Source organism: Acipenser ruthenus, chromosome 23, assembly GCF_902713425.1.
Source record: "Acipenser ruthenus chromosome 23, fAciRut3.2 maternal haplotype, whole genome shotgun sequence".
NCBI classification, from domain to species: Eukaryota; Metazoa; Chordata; class Actinopteri; order Acipenseriformes; family Acipenseridae; genus Acipenser; species Acipenser ruthenus.
Window position 1 is genome coordinate 18,045,366 of NC_081211.1, and position 25,863 is coordinate 18,071,228.

Consider the following 25,863-nt stretch of genomic DNA (forward strand, 5'->3'; position numbering starts at 1 on the left):
TTGGACTTCAGACACACAGGAGTCTGGATCACAGTGCTCTGTTCATACCCCAGGTTGTAGTGTTTGACAGCTGTTGTTGGTCCATTATGACTAAAGCTTTTGTTAGTCATTTTACTCTTGTCTTGCAGAGTTTTGATGTTCCACTTGATATTTTGATCAAACCTACTCTACAGGTCAGAGCTTGCTGACAAGTTATAAACCTCTAGCCACATACTGTATGTTGTATCAAAGAGTCCCATCAGCTAATCAAAATACCCAAGCATTGCTTATGATCAATTTGAACTATTGTAACATTAATAACAAGTAAAACTTTGACCATGCTACCCCTGCTGCTCACAATGCCCATTCTAACTGAGTGCAGGTAGGGTTGTTAGTCTGAACTCAGTATCCTGTGTAGAAGGCTTTATCATACCATGTAGTTATCATACTATCTGCAAATATTTATGCATCTTTAAATATGATAAATTTATGAAAATACATCCAGATTGTTTGGGGATATATTGTCATCCATGCAGTTTTTATTGCATTCATTCAGAGTTAATAAATGGTAATAAAAAAGTATGTATATGTAAATTTGATACACTAGTCAGATTTGTGCTTATTAGGACACATCATGTGCATCACTTACATCATTCAGGTGTTAATGCGACCTATACATTTTAAAATTATATTTACATGTTATAAGAAATTCAACAAAGTAACATCTTTAAAAAGTGTTAGACCATTCAAAATACAACCTCCTTTTGGACGGCAAGGAAGAGTAAACTCAAGAGCAGATTAACCACAGCAAAGGAGGAACAACATCTGTGTGGTTAGTGAGCAAGATGAAGAACATGGAAGTTCCCTACTGATTTGAGACAGACATCCTTTTTCCTAAATTTAGAATTCTTTAACTGTGTCCACTACTGTGAATAATTGCCCAGTAATTGCCGAGTATCTTCACAACTATGCACATTGTGTCCTTTCTCCAGTGCAAACTGCCACTTGAAACACCCATCTTTACTCATTTAGGCACAGGCCCTATAGTACTGATGCCTCAGCACCCAGTATTATGGATTCCTGTACAGTATATAATGCATCTTAGTGTGAGAACAATAATATCCCTCATTCTGCTATGCATGCTATTGTTTTGTTTTTCTATCTGCTGTCTTTAGCCAGATCTCTTTAGCAGGGTTAGGGGTGGTGTTGGGGTAAGGTATTTATTGATATGTCTTTCATTTATGGGAGCATTTTTCATTTATGTGAGCATTTTTTAATAAATTGTGTTTTTTGAATACATAGAAAAATAAAGGTTAAGAAGGTTTGTAGAAGATTTAAATTCTTCAATTTATTTTGTAGGCATTAAACTAATTTTGCATCATAATGTCAAATGAAACCTGCAGAATAATGTTACATTAAGATATTGAATTACATACCACTTTGCAGTTTTCCATATATTTTTCCAAAAACTGAAAAAAAATGTAAAAATGTGACATTTCAAAAATCTAGCATGAAATACTGTACTACTATTAAAGCTTCCGGTAGACTTTTCATTTTGTGATTTCTTTGATTACATGATGTTAAATAAAAGATATAAATTATGTTCATATATATATGTGTGTGTGTGCGTGTGTTCGTGCGTGTGTGTGTGTGTGCGTGTGTTCGTGTTTGCGTGTGTGTGTGTGTGTGTGTGTGTGCGTGTGTTCGTGTGTGTGTTTGTGTGTGTGTGTGTGTGTGCGCGTGTGCGCGTGTGCATGCGAGTGTGTGTGTGTGTGTGCGTGCGAGAGTGCGTGCGTGCGTGTGCGTGCGAGTGTGTGTGCGTGCGAGCGTGCGTGTGTGTGTGTGTTTTAATTATGTCTTATAATTTAAATTCTAGGTGATACAGCACTTTTGGCCAGGGCTGCATAGAGTTGAAGGAATGTACAATGGCACTTCTTTATCTTTGCAGCTCCATGAGCTTTGTAGACAACTTTAGCCTCTGCAGAGCTGGCTTTCTTCAGCTTGTGATTGACATGCAGAGCTGCACCCAGTGGCTTTAGCAATATATAACATCACACAGCCCATTGAAATGAATAGGAGGTCAGTCCTTGCCATTGTATAATTATAGATGTTTCTCTTTCTTATAAGGCTTGACTATCTTGTTAATTGATTGCTGACTCCCTATTGAGCGGATGCATTTTGTATCAACCTGAGCAGTTTCTAGCTGTCACTCCTGGGTTGTATTACCTAACAATGTCCACTGGGTGCCAGTATAGCCACAAGGTATGTTCTAGAATTCGGATTCCTCCAACAGTGTATTCACTAGTGAGAAGTATATTCTTAAATAGTCTGAGTCAGATGAAGGTTTTGAAAGCCAAGTAAGACTATGTGAAACATAACTTTGCTTATATGAGATCGTTCAGAATTTGGCTAACAGTTTTGAATAACAGAGGTTATCTATTTACTTGGAGGGCTCCTGAGCAAAAGGTGCAATGAATTGTCTTCTTTTTTTTTTGTTGTTTGGATCCATAATACATTGTATTCACAGTATTAAAATTACATAAAGGGAGTGAAAGTAAACACTGAAATGGCATATTGCTATATAAATGGAAGCCATAAGAAGTATTCTGTAGTGTATGACAAGTGGTGTGTTTCTGCAGTTCAATTTTATCCAAATCTTATTAGCCTGTGATAAAAATATAGTTCAAGATAAATAAATATCACAAAGGGTCCCATTCTCAACACGGCCTGCCACTAAATGACCGGTTCTTTTTTACGTCAGATAGTGGAAGCAGCATATAACTGAATTGAATCCAGAACTTTAAAAAAATCCAAAGAACTTAACTATAGTGGAATGCATTTGTAGACAACACTGTGCTAATATAAAAAACATGACTCCATCTCAGATTGTATCTACTCTGAAGTCTGGTATCACTCAATGCACTCTGTACTGCAGTGATCGATTAAATATATTAAACAGCAAATCAGTTACAGCCATGATGGGCAAGACTGCAGACTCTAGGTTGAAGACACAGCAGACACAAAGAGCAGACTTGTTTCTATGCTGAACCGGTGATGTATATGCTGCCAAAGGTGGACCTACACCTTAGTTAAAGGCAGATATTTACCTCTGTATTAATATTAATATTAACCAATAACCATTTTTTGTTATTTAAAATTATTTAATGTGGTAATGACAAGCAAAAATACATCTTAAGTCCATGTATTCTTCTTGCCATTATTGGTAAAAAGGGTTGATGGTCTAGCTCATCCAGGGTGTCATTCTCCTCAGGATGTGCTCTAGTAAGTGCAGGTAAGAGACAAACCGAACAGTTGTTCCCAGAAGAGGAACCGCAGTGCAGTTAAACCACACACAGCACATGCGTACTGTGAAATGCTTAAATATATCAGTGATTGCTTTTCTCCCTTTTTTACACGATTACCTCCTATTCTCTTCCAGGTTTTATTACAGCCACCAGTTTAATCAGTATCTTAGAAAGACAGAGAAGGAGATCAAGGAAGAGATGGCAATCTTCCTCAAACAATCTTACCCCAGGGTTTCCAAGGCAACAGAGTTTATGGAACCCAGGAGTGTGAGTTGGGGGCATGTTGGTTTGCTATGGAACTGTAAAGCTGTGTTTCCTGTGGTTGAAGAATAGGAGAGGAAGTGGACTAGCTGTGATATCACAGTAACCGGTAGTGTAACTAACATCCCATGCAAACACCAGTGTTTGTATTTATATAGTATCAGATCCTTACTATGAAAATGGCATCTACTGTACTTGAATGGCATGTGAATCCCAAGCTCAGAAGTATATTGAGTGTGGAAATCAGATCTGCCGCTTGTTCCGTGGATTAACATATTGCACATTTTTGCTGATTGTTTTTTTGTGTTTATCATGTCATCTTGTATTGTCAATCCTGCTGCTAACTTGCCATTATTATTATTATTATTATTATTATTATTATTATTATTATTATTATTATATCCAAGAGGGTAACATTTTGATATTTTGACTCGTGATATCAGTGTTATTCACCTATACACACTGCTAATCCACTGCAATGCAACAGCACTATAGCAGTACTGATGTGTTTATATATCTCAACCCCTGTGCATTGTTTGTTACAATTCCCCTGTGATGACATTGCTGTGTTCTGCTAGAAGGGGGGTTCAGGTTGATACAGCAGGATTGGAATGGTGTCTCTTTGATATTTCCAAATACTTCTTACTGTACACATTCTGCTGTGCTTTTAGAAGCAGTGAATAATGTGCTGCACAGCCTACTGAAGGTTAGATGCAATCACAGTATGGTCTGTGCTAATCGCCTGCATAGCGCTACTTAATAAAACTTCCAGTCCAAAGAGGACACCACAAACACACTAGTGCATATGTCAGAAATATACTTCAACTTAACCATTGAACAGGGAAATAATGTATTTGCTATTTGTGTTTAATTAAATGTCCCTATAAGGGATCACATATCTACACATTTGAAGTTGAAGTATAAGGTTATCTGTGTCACGTGGAAATGAAAGGAGAGACCCAAGCTGTTTTACTTCATCATACAGATACCTGACCAGTAGTGTTTATGAATATTAGGCTTGCCAAGTCTAAATCACTGAGCGAAACTTACTCCCACTCACAGCAACTGAATGGAGATAATAACAGTCTAAAGACCTTGAAAGCCATGGCTGTTGCATAGAAAACAATTCACAAGATACGAACTACGTATCCAGAAAAACGCTTAATGGCGTGATTCAATTGTTTCTGAAAACCAGAGCATCAGAATGTTATGTTTAAAAGTCTCAAAGCATGCAGTATTTTAAATGTGTAATAACTGCCAACTTCATAAGTTTATGTAAAGTATGCTGGAAAAATGGTCACATTAATATATGTGACATTACGACGACTGATTTCTATATTTGTACTTTAATCAATATTATGTATGCACTGTAACTCTATACTCTAAGTATAAAATGAATGCATGTGTATGTATATGAAGCCTTGCAATATCATTTTTATTGTAAACACTAGGGTAAATAGTGTGGTGAATTTGCCCTGTAGTTTACCCTTCTTACTAAACCGATGGGTGCTATAGCTTTAAAGAGGGAGTGTGTACAGATGAACAGAGTCAGGGAAAGGTCAGAGTTACAAAGCAGTATTCAGTATCACATGCACATTGTGTCAAGGTAAGACCAAGCAAAGGGGTAAAGACCAATAAAATGTAATCTTTATTACCCTGTCATAATCAAACTTTCCATAAACTATAAGTTTATGGCCCTGCTTTGGTTAATAATTGAACAGGCAGGTGACAGGGATCCTCAGATATTTCAGTGGTAGTTGTGAGTGGCAGGCTTTTTATTTATTTTTTTATTTGCTGCATGTCTTTCTCGTGGGAATAGATCTGTGCAACAGGTGAACAATATGCTTTTTTAATGTCTTTATGTTTCCTAAAGACTGCTGGCTAACACTTCAAAATCGGCTTGAAATAAAATCCCTACGCATACATTTGAGTTATCACCCCTCTGTCACTATAGCAGCTTTTAAAAATACCCAATAACAAAGCAAAGGATCACTGTGATGGAGACAAATGAAGGGCTAGGATTTTCAGTGCAGTGCTACAATGAAATCATTGCACACAGTTTTGGGGGTTATGTTTTTTTTAAATCCTTTTTTAATCCTATACAGATAGCAGGGCCATAATTAAAATGTTATCTTAGGGTTAGTTCCTTTAAGAACACAGGTCTTCTTACTTAATTCCCTCGGATGTCTGATCCAGTTGTTGTCTTATCCCATTACTTGCACTTACTCTCTTAAAAACATGAATGCATTGGGGTCATCCTCTATCTCAATAAGATTGCTGTTACAATTCATCTTCCTATGATATTACTGTCAATTGCTAAGACTACAACTAAAACTGCCTCAAAGTCCTTTGTCATCATTAGATTGAATGAGCTACTGTTGGATCATAATGCATATTCATAAAACTGTTGTTAGTGGTCCCATAACAGATTATATAAAGATGTTATCTGAAAACAAGATCACTAACCTGTTGAAAAAAGCTCACTTAAATAGACATGTTGTATTGTCTTATAACACTAATCAGCCCAGTGTCAGAATTGCTTAGAGTCGATGGAGCCAACAGACTCACATGACTTTTTTGAATGAGAAATGAATCAATAATATACTTGTGCATTTGCTCTACCAGTGAACTGAGGACAGGCGAGTCAATTGAGGAATGAGACCTGAGGTTGACTCTTTCACTTCACAACCGCAATCCTCCGTTTATTTCTTGTTTATACGATCAGTCTAGTTTGTTTCTAAGATTATTTAACTAATGTTCCCATTGTTGATGTGGGAATCCCATTGCTGTGTCTTTGTGACTTAAAGAATTAAGTCAAGCCTTCTTTGGCCACTTTTGAACAGAGTACTGCTAGACAGAGAGCAAATGTTAATTGACTATGATTGAATCAGTTCCGGGGCATTTTGCAAGGAACAGCAGAAGGAATTTAGCTGAAAAGCAGCCATAGTAAAGATTTTCATTCTAAATATTAGTAAGAATAAAATCCTCACAGCTATAGCAAACATCATTAAAAGTAAGGGGAACACATACAACTATTTACTCTTTAATCAACTGAATTAATTTGTCAGCACATTTCATAGCATGCTTGTAGATGCTTATTAATGTAAACACTGGTATGCATGCATGCAACAGCAGGTTCATGTAAATATGCGTGCTATAGATTAAACGTTTGTGACCAGCTCCTTAGGCAGTGTTTTGTTTCCAGGGACATCCTGGAAACAGTGAGGCAGATACGGTCGTGACAGCGAGCATTGTTTCAACGTGCAGTATCAAAAGGCAAAGTACGAAAGATAAAAACATACAAAAATCTACTACCATTCCCATAGGAACAGCATGTGTCATAATGTTATGAGACCTACAACTCGGGTCCATTGTACTAAAGGGATAAAGCCATTCCACTGATTAGTGAATTGAGTTCGTCTAGGAGCTGATTCTCAAATGGACATCATTTTAAACAAGAACAAATTGGGACAAACACATTTGCAACCTCTGTATGTAGCATGCTTTCAAACAATGCCCGAAGTCCGTATGGGAGGCAAAGTCCACTCTGTACAATGCTCAGATACATGATGACTGTGTTGAGCAACTCATGTTGATCTCCGATAAAGGCACCCCAAAGCACCTGTTTAGAAGTTGCGCCACAGTGAAAATTATTTTAGGCACATTAGGAAGTGATTGGTGTCAGGTTGTGATAGCATGAATTATGCCCCATTTTATATATTTTACTGTTTATAGTCTTGTGCGCTGGTTCACCCTTCATGTGGCTCACTGAATCTACTTTGAGAACAGCATGCTATTTTAATTGATAATGGAAACAAGGTATTACAGTGTGATCTGGGTGTATATTTTTAGTCTTTACTTATCAAACACTCACCTTAAACATAAAGGGTAAAACATCACCAGCATAGGAAGCCTGAGGTACAGTCATTTTTAACATATATTGTGAGCATTGTGTATAATTGGCACCTCTTCTATACCGCCCCATCAAAAACACCATAGTATCAATAAATAGAACGCTATTACCTGATTATACTGCACTCCTCAAAAAGAATGCCCAATCTGTATATAACACACACAAATGCCAATATATGTAAAAAGGCGGTGGTTATATATTAAATTACGGTAGATGTTCAATATGACAAAATAATATATTGGCAATACGTGCACAGTGGTTGTAACATTGATAGCTTGATTTACTTCTTTACTGTCTGTCATGTAAACAGTCTGTGCACTCTACCCTCATTAGAGCAGAGTTTGGGAAGGTAATATGTGATATTAGGTAACGACACCTCGGCCTGAAGTCTATTAAATTGACTCAACATCATTATAACCAATAAATTGCAGAGAATGAAGCTATAAAGAAGGTTCACAATAAAGTGGAAATACTGTGTATGATTCCCAGGTTCAGGGGTAATACTGCATTCTCAAATATTGACATTTTATACTTCTGCTTTAACATAATAATAAATCTATTTAAGATTGCCGACAGGAATTCTGGGGCTAATATTTATTATGATTTTTATTATCTAAAAAAAATGATTATCAATGACTTATGGTACGTTGTCATTTTTTTTTTGATAGGGGCCTAGTACTGTAACCATGGCAACTTTCTTCCTGCCACCAGAGTAGTAGATTACTGTGTGGAGTAAATCTAACAGGTTTCCCTATATAACAGGTGCTGTGCTTATAAAAATGACAAGGTTATAAACTACAGAGACAGTCCTTGAAATCTCATTTCCTAATAGAATTATGTCTCAAAAAACAGAACTGATTGTCTCAGGTACAATGTTTTCTATAAAGGTACCATGTTCAGCTCCTTGTTAGATAATGTCATCTTTTGAATACAATTTGAGCATCAATGCCAGCTAGCCCACATTATGCTTCGTTGTAATGGTTTTTTTTATTTCAGGGGTGGGATGGAAGTCTCAGTCATGTTGACTTTAATGCTGTTATAATAGCTTTGACATGCTAGTTGTGCTTACAAGTGGTCTGAAAGTTTCCTACATTATTAAAGCTCAAAACATAAAATGCTGTAGGTTGTTACCCAGACATTTGGTACCATTGCTGTAAACAGCAAAACATGCCCTCCCATTGGGCCTCAATTGCATTTCAAGTAAATATAGAGCCTGCAGTGCTTATACAATCAAATCAACATAACCTCTGTACCTCTCAGAATGTCTGAGTAAAGGGGAGCTACATTGCAACAGGTATTTTTCATCAACAATGATTAAGAAGAAAATAAGCATTAGTTTGAAACTGATGCTGAGCTGAGAAAATATAAACAGCAAAACATTCAAAGATTTATTTAAAAACATGAACCCTTTTGAAAATGGTTACAGAAGATACATGTCTCACAGAAGTTTTTAACACATGGATTTAAAGCTTCCCTTAAATGTGTTGAAAAGCATACATGTATTTCTAAAGTTCAATACTGGAAAATGAGGCCTGTGAACTTGACAACTGTTTTGAATCTTACATACATAAACATAGACGGAAATGTGGAAATCCACAAAATTCATACTGTGACAGAAGACAGAAAAACACAGAGATCCAGTCAAGAACAGAAGCAACATACTGAAGTTGTCACCATTTATATTAAATAACCTAGTATATAAACAATACTTTGAAATCCATCCCCTTATCTTGTATTAGCACTAGCACTAGATCACACCATGAGACCCACGGAAACCAGGAAAAAAGCAATTTATCTATTGCTGTATTGTAAAGAAAAACAATCAGAAAGGGGCCAGTAATACTGATAAGAGGTAAGAAAATGAACTGTAAAGCATTGCTTAGCACTACTTTAATGTAACAGCTCATACATACAATTGACAATCTGTGCACTTTAGGATAGTTTAAGGGGACATTTTATTTATGTATTCACTTATATACAGTTTGTATTTTGAGCATGAACGTGTGGTGGCACGTATCATTCTTTTTCTTTGTCATCTGGCAGTTATTATGCATGAACTGATATTTACAGCATGGATTCCTCCTCCATCTCAATTTCTCTATCCACCTCTATAGCAGTGTTGTCATAGCTTGTGATTCCACCATACTTTCTCATCAGTGGCCTTGGAGACTGGCTTAATTGGAGGGTGTTCACATAGATGCCTGTTCGGTTTTCTTCCAGTGCAGGTCCCCAGTCCAATGCTTGGCCTTGCTGTCTGTTTTATTCTCTGTTTAAAAATAAATAAATAAATGAAATATTCAAAACTTTCGAAATATTTGCTGTGGCAATGGCCTCCTGAAGAAGCATTTGTTGGTGAGTATCTCAAAGAGGAGGTATGTGCACTAGGTGGTGCTGGCACTTTCTAATGTAAAGACACTTTGGGTGATCTAACCTACAGATGTCAATGGCAGCCACTACAACCAAAGAGCAACTCCTTACCAAAAAAAAAAACACTGTTTGAGTAATTGCAACTGGAACCATGCCAATTAATTTATACTTCAAAATAATAATAACGTTATACTTGAAGGCTGTGTGGTTTAGTGGTTAAAGAAAAGGGGCTTATAACCAGGAAGTCCCCAGTTCAAATCCCACCTCAGCCACTGACTCATTGTGTGACCCTGAGCAAGTCACTTGTCCTCCTTGTGCTCTGTCTTTCGGGTAAGACGTATTTGTAAGTGACCTTGCAGCTGATGCATAGTTCACATACCCTAGTCTCTATAAGTCGCCTTGGATAAAGGCGTGTGCTAAATAAACAAATAATAATAATACTTGTACGGGTCAGTCAGGTTTCATGTTGTATAATAATTTGAACAATTAGCAGTCATAAATTCCCCAGCTGGTAAAGAGACATGTGATGCATGCTGTCACTGTATCACCAAAGCATATATTTTTGTTTACCAGCTGTTACTTGCACTTCAAGTCCATGCTTCATAGTTTTCTAAGTTAGCTCTAAATAAGCTTCTTTTTTTGTTACTACCAGTCATTGTATGCTGCAACAAATTGAAGGTAGAACCCTCCATGGTGGAATATGTTGTAATACTAAAAGAACCTTAATGACAAAAGTTTCTGCTAGAAGTCTTTCTCAATGACTTCAATGTTCAAACCTTTTAAAACAGAGATTCGTGATGCCTGCAATAAATATATGTATCATATGTACTATAAGAGCCTGTATAGAATAGCTAGCGTCATTAGGGTTTCTGTCACTTTGGAACAAGCTTCTTTATGGGTTTTTTTTCTCTGACAATACACTGCTGTGCAGTAGATGGTGCGGGTTCCTACCAATATAAAGCTACATATGTCGCTCCTGAACTCAAAGTACTTTCACACAAAAAAGAAATCACAATGTTGGTGTAGGTCACTGGAACCAAAGAGCAGTCCTTTATTCAGAAGGATTACAAACATCTTAAAAAAGGAAAGAAACAGTAAACAAAAATGTAACTGGATGCTACTATATTTAAATGATTAAAATTGGGAAGCACTGAACCAATTTAAAACTGAAATGATATGCAGTAAAGAGGCATTTCACAGTGTAACTTTTGTCTTTGAAGCAGATTAAAATATTCAGTACCCAATATCAGTTACTAATTTAAAAAAAATAAAATAAATAAAAGCGCCAAATTCGGTATGGTTCATGCTTTGGCTTTATACACAACTTCATGTGTAAGTATAGATTAAAAACACTGCTCAGAAGGGCTCCTACATTGCATATGCCTCATTAGCTAGCACTTGTACGAGAGCTGATGAAAATGAAAATGTAGTCAAACTGCATGGATCATGAAAATGCAAACGCAGTGCAATTGTGTCTAGGTTATTTTTGGACTAGCACAATGCCAAATGCAGAGAATATAGCCATTTCCTTGGCTTCCCCCCACCCTCCCCAAGAAACTCTTTGACAGGTATACATTTTAATTAGAAAACTATATATATTGTTCTCTTTCTTTTACCATGGTACTGTCTATGGTTTTTGTCTTTTCAGAAAATGGGTTTTATTTTAATGATGCTATTAAGACTATTTGATAACCCTAATCTGACACCGTCCTCTGTATGCCATATTTAAATCACACAAGTTATAAAGCAGTTTCATGACAATTGGATAAGTGCTTCTCCAGATATGGAAAAAAGTGAAGTGTGACCTATTATTTCATCCCCAATAGGTGATAGTAAAACTAGTAATAAACAGCAGTAGGTGTAGGCAGAGACCCCTTTAAAACACCCTGCACTGTTGTTGTTTTTAGTTCTTAAACAAATACATCAAACAAATCTTTTCTGTCCAGATATTTCCATGAGAGAAGATTGCATTGCAAGTAGCTGCATGTACCTAATAATAAATACATTACTCAAATATTCTGTCAAAGATAAGATAAGGTTCAATCCTTTATGGGTTTGGAGGTGATTTACTTTCATCACTGGGTCACACATTCACATCTTTTTAATAATTACTTATAAGAGTTGACCAATTACTGATAATGGCAATCAGGTTTAGAGCACCTTTGATGAGTTTTCGTTTTTTAATGAGAGTGCACACCTTGCAAAAGACATGTTTTTTTGCGATATACTTAGGCACAGCAGGTGTAATATATCAATTATTTACTGAGGATTATTAGAGTCAGGGCACTGTTAAAACAGTAGTCCGGTCATGATGCCATTAATTGCTTCTTACTCTATGTGAGGTCTACAAGCCACACTAAACAATATTTATCAGGTGGTATCCATTGAAAAGGATATACAGATACAGAAAGAATGGTTTGATTAAAGCTCCAGAATGAATTGCACTTTGACACACAATGAATATATGATACAATGTGTAAAACATTCATTTTTCCTTAAGTGAAGAAATGTTTTGAAGGTATGGACACATGCTTAGCTATGCTTTCCTTCCTAACAGCTTTGTGTTTTTTGAAGCTTTCACAGCCTGTAGATGCTATTCCTTACCAATACGACAAAGCTTCCTAGAGCAATACATCAGTAATAAATGAATAAACACAAGGATACCCCTTGACATGATTTTTGTGTTGTTTTTTTTTTTTTTTGTTACTGTTTTGATTGTGGCATACAAGGTTTGATTTTGACACTAGAGCTGAACTTTTTATTACATTTTCACAGAGTATTTTTTTTTTTAGCTTTCTATGTGCCAGGCCCAGTCATAAAGCAGCAATATATTTTATTATTATTATTATTATTATTATTATTATTATTATTATTATTATTATTATTATTATTATTATTATTATTATTATTCCTTTACCATGCCCTCTAGCCTATTTACTATTATTTACAGGAATTTGGATGTTTCACTGAGTAAAATAAACCCTGTAGTGTAAAAAAGCAAAGTGTCATTGCAACCACACCCCATCCACACACACACACTGACACACACACACACATACACACACACAACACATACACACACTGCCATACACACACACATGCACACACACACAACACATACACACATACACACACACACTGACACACACATACACACACAATAGGTGCATATTTTCAACTTCTTTAATGACACTGTCATGCTAATGCTCTCTCTCTCTCTCCCTCTCTTCAGACTGGGTTCAATGGATTAAAGTGTCTTGAATTGACAGTACACATCATGTTGATCCTGTGTTGTTATATAAACCCACAGCATTAACTGACAGAGATGTGATTTGTCATTCAGGGAAAGCATGATATCAGATTGCATCTGTAATTAGTCAGCAAAATGTGTTCACACTGCTATAGCTCTTTAATGCCATCTTGGAAAACAACCTACCTCTAAGAGTGTTCCTTCTTCCTGAAGTACAGCAATCAGCATCCCAGCTGGTATCATCAGGCAGGGGAAGAGTCCCATGAGAATACCCAAGACCTCTGCCCAATGGGGGAATTTGTAGTTTCCATATTCCGAGGGCTGGTACTTCACAATGCTATACACAAGCAGTGCCTGCAAAACCCACATCATTGTGCTTAGAGCTCTATGCACAAAACACAGTGTTCCACATGTGGTCTCTGGACATTCAAGATGAAGTGTTTTATTGTTTTAATTTCACAGTAAATCTAAATGAAATCTTATATTGTGTTATTTATTTATTTATTTATTTATTTATTTATTTATGTATGTATTTATTTTCACCCACCTTCATGTTCAGAATCTATATGATTTGTCTCTTTTGTCAGTGACAACAAACAGAATCCTTAAGATGACTCAACAGGCTCACTGTGACTTAGGGCCAGTGGAAGTGCCTTTGACATATTCCTATACTCCCAGTGACTGCAACAAGTGTCTTATAAGATAGTATTGTACAGTTTTTCTTTATCCCAGAGAACAACAACAGATAGATATGTGAATCATTTAGGGGTTCTGTGACTGTTTCTTGGGTGGATGTGTGCAGCTGGGACGTGTAACAGGAGACGTGTTGCTAAGCAACCAATTGAGTAGGCAGGCTGGGCTGGAGCTGAGCTGATTGGGAGGTCCTGATTGGCTGGGGGGCGTACCCGGGGAGGCTGCGCGCAGCGCAAAGGGCATCTGTGCCACAGCTCGAGGTGACTGCACCACCATGCTACACAGAGGGGCGCTGTGTTTACATCAAGGAGGAGAGCGTCCTCTCGGCAGGATAACTACTATGGAACCCTTCAACTGCAGGACTGTGCCTGTGAAGGCTCTGCCCAACCAGGACTGTTGTAAAGTTCAGGAGCAACAGCAACAGGTTAGTTTAGGAGATGTTGATTCCAACCAGTATAGAGAGGGTTTCGTAGTGTAGTTTGGTTCCTGGAGCAGGATGTCTCTTTTAGTGAGACTAGTGCTCGCCTTGTGTGGTAAACTTTTATTTTTCGCTTTGTTTTGTTGTGTTTTCTTTATTAAATCTGACACTAGGGCTATCATTAGTGGCAGCACCTGTGTGTTTAATAAATCTGTGTGCCTGTGCGGCATGTCAACATCCACTGCTCTGTGCTGACTCATTATTATTCAGTGACGACCCGCGCAGGTAACAGATAATCACATGGTTCATATTTAGAACCCTCTTTTGATGCAGCACCTAATGGTTCTATTTAAAAGGACCTTCTTCCCTAGAGGGTGTAACCTCTAGTGTTTATATATATGGATGTAAGTATCTATGTATTTATTTATTCCAAAGAAAACATAAAATGATCTCACCAGCATAGTAACTGGGGAAAAGAAGCTCCAACAAGCCTTGAAATAAATTCCTGGTTCAAAGCCAACCATCATCTTTATATCCCGAGAAAACCTATCCACACCTAGAAAGAAAAATAATTAAAATTGTAATTTAATTAATTAGCTAATGTCTTTTTAATGTCTTTAAAAATGTTCTTTGTAACTGTTTGCTTACCATACATGCAGGAAATTACAAAACATGAAGCTATCACCACAACCAAACCCTGCACTGTAATCATCAAATACGACCATCCAGTACATCCCACCCTGAAAAGCAAAATATATGTGTGCAAATGTATAGGATACTCTTTTAGAAATGCCTATTAAATAACTATACCATTGTGTAGCTTTTTGTTCCAATAGTAAAAACATAAGGTTATGCTAGTGCAAGGTTTTATTTCAGTCAAGCTCTGTATTTAAGAGAATACCAGATTAATACTGAACCCAGACAATATTAATATTGCTACAATACTGAATATGTTTTCAAATACTTGATTTAGGATGAAAAATGTAAAGATCTTCACTGGGTTTCAGGGTAATCCTGACATTATTTTACAAATCCCAAGCAAAACAACTGAATGCTAAGAAATGCAGTCCCTTGGAGGTTGTTATCCACAAAAAAAAAGATTGTTGCAATACAAATCCTGTGAAGGGCCTTCCACAGTATTAAAAAAAACAGACAAGGGAGACTATCCTGTGGGGAAGCTTGCTAATCCACTTTTAAGTGTTTTTCAATATCTGCATTTAGTCTTGGTGGTAAACTATGTAAAATCACACACATAAAGCTAAATATCCATCCTATCATTACATTTATTGAGGATCTGTCTTGGCAGGACTCAGTGGATTTCAGTGTTGATCTATAATTTCCCCATTTGAAAATGTACTACAGGATTGTGAATGAAGCTTTTCAGTTAAATGTCTGAGCTGTAGGTCTCTGGCAAGCTGCTCACTGCTGTATTCATTCTTTTGAGTATTTTCTATTCACAATAGGAAAGATTTAGGCTTACTTCTGTTGTGAGTATCAAACCCATAAGGAACATGCAACACAGACGCATGCAGAGAAAAAGGCCTTCTTTGGTCTCAGGTAGAATGGAAACTCATCAGTGACAGCAGTGACTATTGTTTCCATAAATGCAAACTGGAAAAACAAAGAAAAATGTAATGATATTTCAGCTAATGCTTTGTTTACTGTTAAATGGATAAAGATGACTTGTGAAAATATGGCTTTTTGAAAAGACTCTTGGACATTTAAATCAGTGTATGGGGAAGACTGGAATTGATCTTTTATATGATGCACCAGTATTATGCCTACAATATAGTATGGAAGTTTCACACTGTATTTGTATCAAATCTTTAAACTATAAACAGTTTTAACAACCACTGACCACACTGTAGCCAGCATTTGTCTCTCAACAACAACAAAATTATAATTTTTGTCACTAAAGTGAATTTGGTTTTTTCAATGGTTTTCTGACAAGAAAGTGACACAACCAAACTAAAGCAATCAGACAAAACAGTAAAATACACTTTAATCCTATACTGTACCAGTACCAAGAATCCAGAACTAATTTATTTCTTTCAGACATACAGACACCAAAATATGTTTACCTGGCTGTCGAGTCCCAGTGTTAGCAACATGAAGAAAAAGAGAAAGGACCAGAAAGGAGCCAATGGGAGCATTGTCATGGCCTGAGGGTACACAACAAACGCCAGGCCTGGACCTGTGGAAAACACAATGAGAAGTCTTATGGTTTGATTGTATTGGGACACAGAAATGTATATTTCCATTATTGAACCTGTGTCCAATCAGCATTACTGGTGTTTCTGTGAGGCGTTGTTAACATCAGGGAATTTCCATATCTCCCACAACATGGAGATTGCTATATAAAATAATCAATATCGTCAGAAGTATAGGTTATTTTGCTTTTGGTCAGGCTGCAGAAATTGCATTTACATTGTAATGTGGCTATTGTTTAAACAGTGCACACATACATTCAGGGGTGTGAAATCTTTGTATTCTCTCTGGAGTCAAGACCAAATGTCTCATAAGCTGCCTTGCCACTATCAAACAGAAAACCAGTTTTCTCTTGTTGTGGACTTGCCTCCTGAAATGCATACTGAATAAGCATGGACTAAATGATTGAACTAGCTGTAATCCTACTAGGATTATCCTAGTTATAACCTTACCAGTAACATATACACAGCACTGCAATGCACTCATTAGACCTCTAAAGCATTACAAATACAGGAAGCAGTTTTTCAGTCTAGGAGCATTCACGCATCTTTTAGTCTGGGGTGTGATCGCTGCTGCAGCAGCTACTTAACTCCATAGATTCAAGATGCGCATAAAAGGTGGAACAACTACTGTAGATAAGAAACATTTAACTTCCACACCCACAGGCTACACTTGTCAGCAGGGTCATCGTGGAATAGGGAGCCAGTAAACAACAGGGCCTTCAAGCAGTATTTATTCCCCCAACAGAGCAAAAACATTCTAATTATAATACTCTGTTATAGGTGTTTCAGTGAAATATGAAATTCAATCAGACAGTAGGGACAGCTTTTTATTGCGCAGCCACTGTATTGTATATTAATACTGATTTGTATTCCTTGAAGGGAGATTTGTCCCCCCCCCAAGCTGCATTTCCATTCACCCTAAGAATCTTCTTGTAAACTCTGTTTTTTAGGGATCTGGGCCCTGGGGCTTTCGGGTGGAGTTCACTGTACAGGAGCGATACAGTTAAAGCAGAGTGTCTGCCAATTAGAAGGGAAAAGCCTTTGATGTGTGGAACGCTGTAGTGAGACTAAGCCCCTGACATCTACTGAATTCTCCTGAAGGTGTGATAATTCTCCCTCTGCTCTCACACATTTACATCTCTCCTCATTGACGGGGGAGACCTGACAACGTATTTGCCTAATTGCAACAACCAGTAGCGGTCGTTTACAACACAGGGGGTCATTTGACAAGACACTTCCTTTAAATTGCCATTGCCCTACACTTTAAACATATACACTTTACGTTTATGTGTTCACATTCTTATCTGTATAAAGGTAGGTAAATTACATGTTGCAAAATGTAATTCACTAAAGCAATCTGAGTAGATATTAAATAAGCTGATCACCTTCATTTTTTTTTTTAATAATACTTTTTTATTATAATATTTTTCATACCATTTACTATATTGAAAATTATGAGAGATGTTTCTTGCTTTAAACGGCTGGAAATACAGCTAGTGCATTCTCTACAAGCAGTACTGGTCGTTTAGAAGATCAATTGACACTAAGATACACTAAGATCAACAGACACTAAGATAAGAACACGTTCAGAATGAACAGTCAAGTCTTTCCAGACCACCGTATGAAACCATGGGGGAAGGAGAACAGTCTGTCTGTAATACAGTATAGAATTACCTGCTTTAGCAACCTGGTCAACTGGTACACCAAGCTCCTGGGACATGTACCCCAACACTGAGAAGATAGCAAAGCCTGCTAGGATGCTTGTGAATGCATTCCCCAGCGTGACAATGAAGGTGTCCCTGAAAATACAAGACACCAGCCGTAGAAAATATTTCAGTGAAAATGGCGTTGTGTAAATTTTCTACTGATATATATTTCAATTTAGCTGTGTGTGCTTTTGTTTTATTCCATATGAGCTGTAAACACAGTACAGGTTTCAGTAACATGTCTGTAGGCTGCGGTCTCCCAGGACCCTAGCTGCCCAAGGTACTTTGGTCAAGCAAGGAAGCAAACCATGGCAATGGCACCTGTGCTATATTCATGCCTGCCTGGTATTATTTAGGCTTCAGTCCTTTGAAAACATGAATTTCAAAGCTAAAGAAGTTTTCCTGACGTCCCCTAACCGAGCAGCGTGTTATCAGTGTGTTAAATCATCAAGCTCCCCCTCCCTTCCAGTTCTACAGCCTCTGGGTGAAGTCAAACTAACCTGTAAATGTTTTGGTGGAAAGTGTTGTAAGAAGCAAAGGTTAGTAAGCCACCGAACCCCACCCCAAGAGAGTAGAATATTTGCAGCGCGGCTTCTATCCACACCTACATATATGAGAAACATACAATTGTTATGCTTGTCAGTGGGGTATGTCTTTAAAGTGAAAGTACTCCTTTTTTTAAATTAGCAGGTGCTTTTTCTCCATTTAAGAAACCGCAATTTGCTAACTAGGAGGAAATGCTTTGAATATCTGGCTCCGTGTCTTCCTGTCCACTGGGAAATGAGAAACTTATAGTGCTTTAAAACACTTAAAATGTGTATTAATTCATTTAGAAAATGAAATACATGTTCTACAAACAGACTGGGCTCTGCCATTCAATTAGACTTGATAGTCTATGGTAAAACATCAGTAAGGAGCAGTAAAGCACATTGAATGCGTGGTATAAGCCAAGTATGGTAAAGAACAAAGAAAAGTATGGAGTTATTATTGGTAAGTATATTATTGGTTAAGTATATGTATGGGAATAAAAAAAATAGTATACTGAAAGATAACAGAAACATGTATATCCATTGATATGCAAACCAGCGATCACCTTTGAAGTGAGGAGATGGTCGAACTGTGGTGTCAGATAAAACTTGATTCCCTTCCAGGCCCCATCCAAAGTAACCCCTCGGATAAAGAGCATTACCAGGATGACGTAAGGGAAAGTCGCAGTAAAATAGACAACCTAAAAGCAAAGTTAAATAGCCAGTCAGCCCTGTGTTGCAATTTGAAAAGCTTTGACTATTGAGTTAATTACAGATTCTGATAAAGCTCTGACACCAGCTTGAAATAGGCTCAGCTTTTTCAGCTTTTTGTTCACATTCAAATTCAGATAGTATTGTGTTTCTCTTAGGTATTGGTAATTGAAATTCCTGTCGTGTTAACAGATTATTCCATATCATTTTCATATACTGGGTAACGGTCAATAAGAAAAATAGCAAACCCTGTTAATTGTAATTCAGCGCATGTGTGTGACTCCGGAACAGAACAGTATCACAGTTTTCTTCTGCACTAAAACCAGGGTTAGAAACTTCCACTAGTCCTGCACCCTGTCCTGGGTTTCAGAACTCCCCTTGTTTAGGTATGTAATTGAAATCAGTAGGTGCCAGGAGTTTGAACAATCAGCCTCCTGCTAAATCTGCTCTGACTGATCGTGCTTGAATACGTCTCACCTGTGAGTCTATACGTTGACTATTAGGAGTTGTGAAATGTGGTTACCATATGAAACGGGCTAATGACCCCTTACCTTCCCTGATGACTTGACTCCTTTAAGGATACAGAGATAGACAATGATCCAGGACAGGAGGAGACAGAGACACAGATTCCAGCGGACTCCACCTGGATTTCCGATTCCTGAGCTCCCCTGGATGTGCAGGACATAACGGCTGAGGAAAAAGGAATCGTGACGTGTTGGCACTAGAACAGCTTACATGCTCAACCTCACTAGGGTTACAGCAAAGGGGTGACACCAACCTTGGATAATGGTACTGCAGTCTCTATGATTATTTTCAGAGTGTTCCATCTTTTACACTTGGACACTGTATATGGAAACATTATTTATTTATATATTTTACCAATTTTCCCCTTCTTCTATTCTGTTTATCTGTCAGGCCAGTCGTTTCTTTTCACCAGACAAACCTAAGCTATGGATGTCGCTCCAGCTGAACTTCTTGTTCTAAGGCCAGAGTTACACTTCCTGTGGGTCTCCAGCCAAAATCGGCAACCCACAGTGTCCTGCACTCCAAAAGGCAGTGCTAAGTGACCACCGGGGAGCCCACACTGTTATGATGCTTTAAGCCACCCCGACCCTACGGTGGAGTGATATTCCAACAAGCCGTTACCTCCAGTACTCCTCACAGGGACTGACGGTCCCTGTCGTGTTTAGAGGCTGGCTGCTCTGCCCCCCTGAGTCGTTCACCACGTGGATCGCATGATGGTCCAGGCAGCGGTCAGTATTCCACCAGTTTCCACAGTGCTGCCAGGGCAGGTCGCTGTTCAGGGAGGCAAACAGGTAAAAGAGCACATAGGCGATGATCACGTTGTAGTAAATGGCTACGAGTGAAACAATCACTATCATCCCTACACCAGCGCCTGCAGACAGACAGAGAGACAAACAGACATTAACAGTAAAACAAACATGGAAATTAAAAATGAGCTCTTAGTTGTTTGCGACACATGCAGCCCAAACAATACATCATAACAATAGTCTTTTTCTGCAATGTTATATTGTTATATACCTCTGGTTGACAACAAACTTCTTAGAGTAAGAGAGCCATTATCACACACATGCTTCCTAAATGAGGTTACTGTCATTAGTGTGACACCAGTCTGTGATGTTTCAGTAGTTTGATATGAAGTCACTTAATACCTCCTAAAGTAATGCATAACTTTAAACACTCATTTATAAAATGTCAGCACTTCCAAAAAGAATAAGTTATGCTTAATCTAAAACATGCAATATACAATTGGAAAAAGGCCAGATAATGACTTTATCTGCCTTCCCGGGTACTGACCCTTCATTGTACATTGAGACACAGTCCTCCCTTGTTATTTTGCACATAAAAAATTGAGATATTGAGAATTGTTAATTATTGAAGAGTCCTACAGGTACAATGTACTGTCAACATGATCTAACCCTGAATTAACTCAATTTGTGTATTATCAAAACAACAAAGGCAGCTTTTGTATTGCAATCCAAAAGCTTCTCTCCCCAGATCCAAGGCATCACCTTTAAATAACTTGCTGATCTTCCACACTGCCAGGGGGCCCAGGCTGGAGAACTGCCCCAGCGACAGCTCCATGAGGAAGATGGGGATTCCACAGATACCCAGCATGATAAAGTAGGGGATCAAAAAGGCACCTGAAACCAGACAAGGGCATTGGGATTCGACTGAGGAATATAGCAGCAATCAGCTAGGTTATTGAAATGATGGTCCTAATACAAGATCTAGATCTGCCGTTGGGTGTTACCAGTGCTTAGTATTAATCAATATAGAATGTAAGGCATTCTGTTATCCCACTCACCTCCTCCATTGATATAAGCCCGGTATGGAAACCTCCAGAAGTTCCACAGCCCCACGCAGTACCCAATGCAGGAGAGAAGGAAATCCAGCTTCCCAGTCCAGTTCCCCCGTTCAGCTGGGTATTCCATCTCTGAGAAATCCCCATCTCCCCCCTCACTGGGGCTCATCAGCAGGTCAGGGGTGCAGGGCTGTTTCGGTAAACATAGAAGTTGCGGGTTTAAATGCTGGAAATTTTGGTGACACTTTCCTGAACAGGGCATGAAATCTATCACTAATTAGTTGGTAAGTACAGCTTAATTAAAAGGGATTTGGCTTGTAAACGACCTATTCAAAGTCTTCAAGGAGCAAGTGAACCTCTGCAGAGATTTGGAGGTAGGATTCAGTTAAAAAAAAAAAGTAAGAATGAAAATAATTACTTGAGCAACAGAATCCTTATCAGATAGGTAAACACTTACCATACGGAAAAGGTCAACTGCCAAGGTAATGCTCTCTAATCTGGGTTTTATTGCCATTAGTAGCCAGTAACCAGTATCTTTATAGTTATTTGAAACATTTACATCTTTAAATTGCAGCTTTACCTTTTCAATGCTTTGTTTCCCTTCCGTTTCATTCACAGCTAGACTTTCTATTCAATCAGAAATCAACCAATCACAGTAAAGTGTTCGCCAACATTCCGACACATCTTATCTTAAAGAACTGCCTGATGAGTGGATGAAAAGCCATAGGTTTCTAATTTCTAAAGCATTACCTTTGTGTAATCTTATATTTCAGGTAATCATACAGAATGCAGAGTTATTCTATATAAATGATACTTGAGTTGAACCCAGTGTACTGTTAACATTACTGTACTTCCACATTCCACTTCTGAGTTTTACTACATTTATACAGTGCTTATATTTTATAATGTTTGAACACAACCTTAAAGACAACCTTAAAGTGATGCAAAATATTTTGAAATGAACTACAATGAACATTTACATCAACCATGCTGTCACATCAGAAGCTAAATACAAGTGAATTCAATGATTTGTGTTTCTATTCTGTCCTAGCCCACCCTCAAAGCCTTCGGCAATCCATATCTAAAAGGCAGCATCATCTGGCTATTTCCTGAATACTTATTGTGTGCAAAGAGCAGTGTTAAACATGCAGGGTTTCATAGAATTCATATTCAAGCTTTCCAGAAACCTTTCTGCTGGGTTTATTTTTTTTACACTATCAATTAGCCCCAATCTCCCTCTTCCTGGTACATGCACACACACGCTGTGATAAAGATGACAGTCCCAGCTGCTTCATCTCCTTGGCAACCGAGGAAACATTGTATCTTGAAATGTGTTTTGAATTAAGTCACAGCCACATACCCAGAAACTGGCAATTGTTAATTATATGTATTTTATATTATGCATTTTAAATAATAATAATAATAATAATAATAATAATAATAATAATAATAATAATAATAATAATCATCATCATCATCATCATCATCATATTATTATTATTATTATTATTATTATTATTATTATTATTATTATTATTATTATTATTATCATCATCAAACACCGCAGTATGATACAGTGGCTCATCTAGTAAACAATAATACTAGTGTCCTCATGGTCTCAGCTTGAAAGCTTTAAACACAGTACCAGTCTTGGCATAGCTATCCTAAAGGGCGTAAAATATATATTTTACAGACAGCATACTGGAATGAATTCTTTCAATGAACACCGGAGAGCAGTTAAAATAGCACAGTCTATAGGTTAATGTGTGTGGTTATAAGGCTGTCACTTGATTGTTTTCCACACAGAAAATGACACATTAGGTACAGTATGTGGAATAGAATTAACTCTTTGCGATTTAAAATACATAAGAGTTCTTTTCAAACCAGTATGGCTGTCCAATTCTGGATTAATAATAATTGTTATTATTATAAAAACATCCACTTTCTTACAGTACACTTAACACATTTGAATTCATTTCTCTGCTCATTTCCAGTTGCCATTACCATAGCAGTGACTATTTATCTGTCATAGGAGATTTTGAAATATAAAACACAGATAGTAATGTGCAGCTGCTTACCTCCTGGAGATGGCTTGCTTGCAGAAGCTTCATGTCTGAACCCTGTTGCTGTGTTAATCTTTCAGCACGTTATATATGTTTTACACCTCTTCACTCACTCCAGAGGGAGAAGACAGAGCGAGGAAGAAAGAGAAAGAGACCGATGCTTGAAACCAGAGTACCGGCTCGTGTCCTGATTCCTGCATATCTGAACAAAGGGCTCTATGCGAGCTTGGTAAAGGTTATACAGATCAATAGGAGTTGCTGAATTGGAAGACAAGCATGCATTCCTTTTGGGGTATCATTGGCCTCAATTAACCTGTTCAATTAGTGTGGATTTGATTGCACACTTTTAGGAATAGTTTGAACAGTTCATAGTAGCAGTAGAACAATTACTAATTTGAAAACAATAGCGAAATAGGTCGACTAACTAGTCGACACTTTCAAATAAATATATTAAATCGTGTATTTAATCATGTCTGCTGCTCTGTTTGTGACTGTACTATTTTGTAACACTTTGATGTTTGTGCACTATATTTAAAAACTGCTTGCTGTTTGTGCACTATATTTAAAAACTAGGAGGCACTTTTTTACACAGAGAATTGTGAGGGTCTGGAACCAACTCCCCAGTAATGTTGTTGAAGCTGACACCCTGGGATCCTTCAAGAAGCTGCTTGATGAGATTCTGGGATCAATAAGCTACTAACAACCAAATGATAAAGATGGGCCAAATGGCCTCCTCTCGTTTGTAAACTTTCTTATGTTCTTATGTTCTTATGAATTATTTTTTTTTAAATGTATTTATTAATGTTCTTAAATGTCACTGTTAATGGCTTGCATCAACAATTGCATATACATCCATCTTAAACCGCACACTTAACAATTCATTTCTGTTTTTCTGTTTCAATTGAAACAGCATAAGCAATTATAATAATGGTTATGCTAGTTCACAACTGGCAATGTCTGTTTTTGTTAAGTGTTTTTTTTTTTCTGGGAGTAAAATGCTTTTGCTGCCTCTTTGAAATTGAATGGTGTTGATGATGTCATATAAGGTGTGATCAGTCAACTGTCACTAGTTGACTATTTGGTGCAACCCCTAGTTCATGGATAATATCTGTATCTGCCAGAGATTTTGCTCTTTGGCTTCTTTTTGCTATGTTGGGCTTGAATGTGCAGTTTGTACTTGTCCTTCCTAGGTCATTTCACCAGAAGAGTAAAATTATCCCAACTCCTTCTTTCCTGTCAATATAATACAGTAGGGAGTCAATTATCCGACCAATTACTGTACCTTTAATAATGTACAGAATAGAGTTAACATACACAAGCACCAACTGATGATATATAGCTAGTAACCTATTCTATCACATTAAGCATACATTATAAACCTTTACAAATCACTAAATCAATGCAATTCAGTAAAATGTCAACACCTACAGTTAAGGTAATGAAATACTGTAATTAAACGAACCATATACCAAACTTTGAAAATCATCAAAGAATACAATTCAGTACAACTTTGACACATTACAAAACTTCACCAATCATTAAACTTCAGAAATGCAGTAAAATGTTTCTATACTTTGATACTTGCTGTTAAGTCATTGTAATAACGTGCAATTGAAAGGAATAATAAAAAAAAAAAACTTAGCTGCTCAATAACATAGACAGGATCTCCAGCCCTTACTGACAAAATAGAAGAAAAATCAAGAACGAGGTGGCTGTTTTAATTTGCTTAACTGCAACAATTTAAAGCACACATTGCTCCATATACGGTTTTGGTGGTCTAAATAATTCTATAACTTTCATTTGCCTCAGTCTGCTGGTCCTTTTTTTGGCAGCTAAATCTCGAAGCCATTTTAGCAGCAGAAGCTGTGTGCGCAATACGCCGCACGAAATTCATCACGTGATTACAGGTGCGTGACTCTCTACTGCATCCATATTCATAGCATTGGATAGTTTAATAAATAAGCCCATATGAAAGATTTTACTTGTACGTTTTTAGTTGATGTGCAGTGTAATGTAACTTCTCACCGCTTGTTTGACAGCTGAAATGATTTCTGATAGACTCGGGCAGGTGTCACGTCATTTAAATTAAATCATATCTGCTGTCTTTGAAGAAGTTAGTTATTGTACGACAATC

At 37.4% G+C, this 25,863-nt stretch overlaps 1 protein-coding gene across 1 annotated transcript; it reads right to left on the reverse strand.

The window, feature by feature from the left end:
• Window positions 1–8,913: 8,913 nt before the first annotated feature.
• LOC117413467 (sodium-dependent proline transporter-like) lies at window positions 8,914–22,180 on the reverse strand. The gene is given in 17 exon segments (XM_058996708.1): window positions 8,914–9,699; window positions 9,701–9,724; window positions 13,262–13,429; window positions 14,642–14,742; window positions 14,835–14,875; window positions 14,877–14,926; window positions 15,667–15,701; window positions 15,704–15,797; window positions 16,268–16,380; window positions 18,071–18,195; window positions 18,603–18,706; window positions 19,196–19,330; window positions 19,892–20,030; window positions 20,487–20,736; window positions 21,374–21,505; window positions 21,670–21,856; window positions 22,124–22,180. Coding segments are annotated over 17 exon segments (1,932 nt in total). The 3' UTR covers window positions 8,914–9,522.
• Window positions 22,181–25,863: the final 3,683 nt, after the last annotated feature.